At 34.5% G+C, this 3,618-nt stretch overlaps 1 protein-coding gene across 5 annotated transcripts; it reads left to right on the top strand.

The window, feature by feature from the left end:
• Window positions 110-3,235, top strand: LOC107648661 (protein REVEILLE 8). Of its 5 annotated transcripts, none has more exons than XM_021104380.1 (9): window positions 110-307; window positions 693-750; window positions 836-959; window positions 1,046-1,210; window positions 1,319-1,399; window positions 1,503-1,612; window positions 2,106-2,165; window positions 2,398-2,494; window positions 2,587-3,235. In XM_021104380.1, the coding sequence occupies exons 1-8, from the start codon at window positions 174-176 to the stop codon at window positions 2,464-2,466; spliced, it is 801 nt and encodes a 266-aa protein (XP_020960039.1). In that variant the 5' UTR covers window positions 110-173; the 3' UTR covers window positions 2,467-2,494; window positions 2,587-3,235. The 5 variants fall into 5 exon arrangements, with proteins under 5 accessions (XP_020960039.1, XP_016207956.1, XP_016207955.1 ...); XM_016352470.2 differs by having other exon boundaries at window positions 111-307; window positions 1,115-1,210; window positions 2,395-2,494; window positions 2,561-3,235; XM_016352469.2 differs by having other exon boundaries at window positions 111-307; window positions 2,561-3,235.

The raw sequence follows: 3,618 nt of genomic DNA, 5'->3' as shown, positions 1-3,618 counted from the left end.
TTATTAAACATTAATTAAAAAATTAATTATCTAATATTACTCTCTGTCAAAATAATTAATTTTATTATTCATAAATGATTGCTCCTCTTATTATTACCCGCTGTGGGAATAGTTTTGAGGCAGGACATATATAACGAAGAAGAAGAACTGAAGCAGTGCTTCTTCATCAGCCAATGGCGCCTTCTTCTTCTTCAACTTCCACTGATCAAGCCTCTACAAAGAAGGTCAGAAAGCCTTACACCATTACCAAATCCAGAGAGAGCTGGTCCGACGAAGAACACGACAAGTTCCTCGAAGCTCTTCAACTGTCCGTACTTACTTACTTCCCATACAATCAATCATGCTTTTTTCTTTTATTTACTTTCTTTTTCTACTTTATATGCTTTTTCTTCTTTGTATTAACATAGAAAGAGAGAGAAATCGTGTGGCCTTGAGGGTTCGAATCCCTCACTAGATGCTTAAAGAAACTCGCTTAAGTGGTGGTTTTATTAGTCTTTGGACCAGTTTGGTAACAGATTCATTTGGAACCGTGCACTTTGATGGTTTTTGCATGGACTCTTCAATCTTCATACATATGTCTCCATATTTTGTGACTTCTTTTTTATTGTCATGTTCACCTCCAAGCCTGTTTAGTTTGAATCCTGTTTTGAGTTTCCTTGATCAAATGAATGACATGTTTGTGAATTTCTCAGATTTGACAGAGATTGGAAGAAAATTGAGGATTTTGTGGGCTCAAAAACTGTTATTCAGGTTGTGTTCATGTTCTTTTCATTTCTATCTTGGGCTCATTGCTCTTTGTTTCTCCAATTCTCAACTATGAATCAATGCTCTCTAGATTCGTAGCCATGCCCAAAAGTACTTCTTGAAAGTTCAAAAGAACGGGACAACTGCACATGTGCCTCCTCCTCGTCCTAAGCGAAAAGCTGCTCACCCTTATCCACAAAAGGCAGCAAAAAATGGTTTGCTTCTATTTAAGATATGGTGATGTTTTGTTTCTAGAATCACAACTTCTGGATCTCTGACATGCTATTTATGGATTGGCCAGTTTTGATGCCATTTCCAGCATCTATTGCTTATGATTCTTCAAGAAACACCCTTTTACGTGGCTATGCAGTAACATGGGATGAAAATTCAATGCTCATGAATGCTGAATCCAATAAACTCATGCCCTGCCAGGATGAGCTCATCACAAATCTTACTGGAAATGAAGGCATGCATATATTACTCTCTCTGTTGTTTTTGTTGTTTGGTTGATGTTAATAGTCTATAATTTAGTACTAACTGGAATTTTTCACCACTTATTATATTAATAATTCAGATGATATTGGATCAAGGGGGATTAGAATGCCGGCGGCTACTGAGATGCCAAATCATGGAAAACAAGCTTGTGTAATTCCTGGTAATGATCTTACTTATGTTAGATTTTTGTTTTACATTTGTAATCATATTGAAATCGGTACCTAACTAGGGTGTGACCGGCTCAACTGGACTAAAATTTACAGGTTTGCCGGATTTTGCTGAAGTTTACAGCTTTATTGGAAGCGTTTTTGATCCTGACACTAGAGGCCATGTTCATAAGCTGAAGGAAATGGATCCTATAAATTTTGAAACTGTAAGTTGATACAACTTATATTATGATTGTAATCATTCATGAGCTCTTCATGAACCACCAAGGCCCTCAAATGTCATCAGTATTTGGTAAAGCTACGGTAACATTTATGAGAGTTGTGAACTAATTTAATCTTCCAAGTGTATTTGTTGGACAACTTATGACTACAGCCCCAACTATATCTATCTTTCTGATAAATTAAAGCAGTTAGTGCAATTTGACTTTCAATGCAGTTGCCAGCATAATGATCATTGCTATTTGATATTCAAACTTGATTATGCTGTTTTATACCTCATAACTTGTTCATATATGCCTATGATGATATGCAAAATGGATGAGAGTATAAGTTAGCTACCATTTTCAAGGTCAAAATACCAAAACAAGTTTTCCTTTTCAGAACTGCCTGCAGTCTTTGTTAAAGAAGATCTGGTGATTATTTTTATCTTTTGTCGGTTTAGTGAGGACTAACATTGATATATTTGGTTCTCTTGTGCAGGTTTTGTTGTTAATGAAAAATCTCACAATCAACTTGTCTAGCCCTGACATTGAGCCCTTTGTAAGCTTCAAAATCAAAGTCAATCATGATTATATGCTAATGCTTCAGTATTGACAATTCTAACCATAAAAGATGTAAACTAATTTGATATCCATCTCACAAACTAACCTAATCTTAGATGGTATCGAATTAGTTTACGAACTTTGTGGTTCGAATCGTCAACCTTTAAATTTTTTATAATTAGAAATGGTAGTTTTATCTTTTTTTTTATATTATTTTTTGGATGTAGAAGAAGGCATTGTCATTATATGATGTCAATACAAAGACAGTTGGAATTGAATGTCAAGAAGCAAACAAATGACCTATCATGACCCATTTTGGTGGATTTGGTAAGTGTTCTTTCAATCATTTGTTGCATCGTTTTCTCTCCTTTTCAATAAAACCTGCTTTTACAGTTGGCTGTGCCCAATTTGGATGGAAGACCGCAGTTTCACGAAGCAAGAGTCAGCAAAGAATAATGCACTCTCTTTGTGAAGCCTTTATAGATAAAAGTGACCAGACAACTATGGCCTTTGTAGCCACGGCCAGGGGGAGAGTGTGTAAATGATAGAAAATGCTGCTGAAGATGCAAATCCGAAATATTCTTCAGCAAATACTACATTGGATACATATATAAGCTTTTGTAGTATTTGATGCATGTGGTCTTGAAGTAGACACACATATATATAGTTCTGATTATTATTACTATTTACTACTATAATTGAGGGTTCAAGTGTATTTATATAGGCAGGGGGGAGATGGGGGGACACCTATTATGAATGTGGCTTTTCACTTCGGAAGATGTATAAACTTGAAGACAAAACTTGTTATGTATGTCTTTCTTGATTGGGGATAGAGATACCAGCTTTAAGCTTTCAACTATCAGCATAAGTGCATCAGAATGGAAAGTGATCCCAATTTCTTCACACATGTGATCTGGATTATGTATAGTATAATAATGGCCACCAGTTTGGAATTTCATATTGTTATCGTATATCTAGAAACTATACCGACATTTTTCAAACTGGGGACCAATACAAGAGGAGGTCTTTAGAATGCTTAAGTTGATATTTTAATTACAACCTCAATTACTTCCCATGAGATGAGAGTCTTCCAGTGTAATACACAGCCATCAAAGGTTAACTGCAATATGATTAAAATGTGGTTTAATTACTCTGTTGGTTCCTATAGTTTCGCAAAATTTTCAATTAGGTCCCTATACTTTTTTTTCTTTTAATTGGGTCCCTATACGTTAATTTTTTTTTCAATTTAGTCCCTATTAACGTTAAACGTCAAAAAAATGTTAGTGAATTGTGAAATTACTTTTATACCCTTAGGGATCTAATTAAAAAGAAAAAAAAATAAGGACTTATTGAAAATTCGGTGAAATTATAAATATTCAATGAAAGATATTCCTATAATCCCTATTCAATGATTCTAAGACATGAAAAATATTCCTATAATCCCTTTTATT

The sequence above is a fragment of the Arachis ipaensis genome, chromosome B06, assembly GCF_000816755.2.
Source record: "Arachis ipaensis cultivar K30076 chromosome B06, Araip1.1, whole genome shotgun sequence".
NCBI classification, from domain to species: Eukaryota; Viridiplantae; Streptophyta; class Magnoliopsida; order Fabales; family Fabaceae; genus Arachis; species Arachis ipaensis.
Note: the sequence above shows the minus strand (reverse complement) of the source record. Positions and strands in the feature narration are given on the sequence as shown.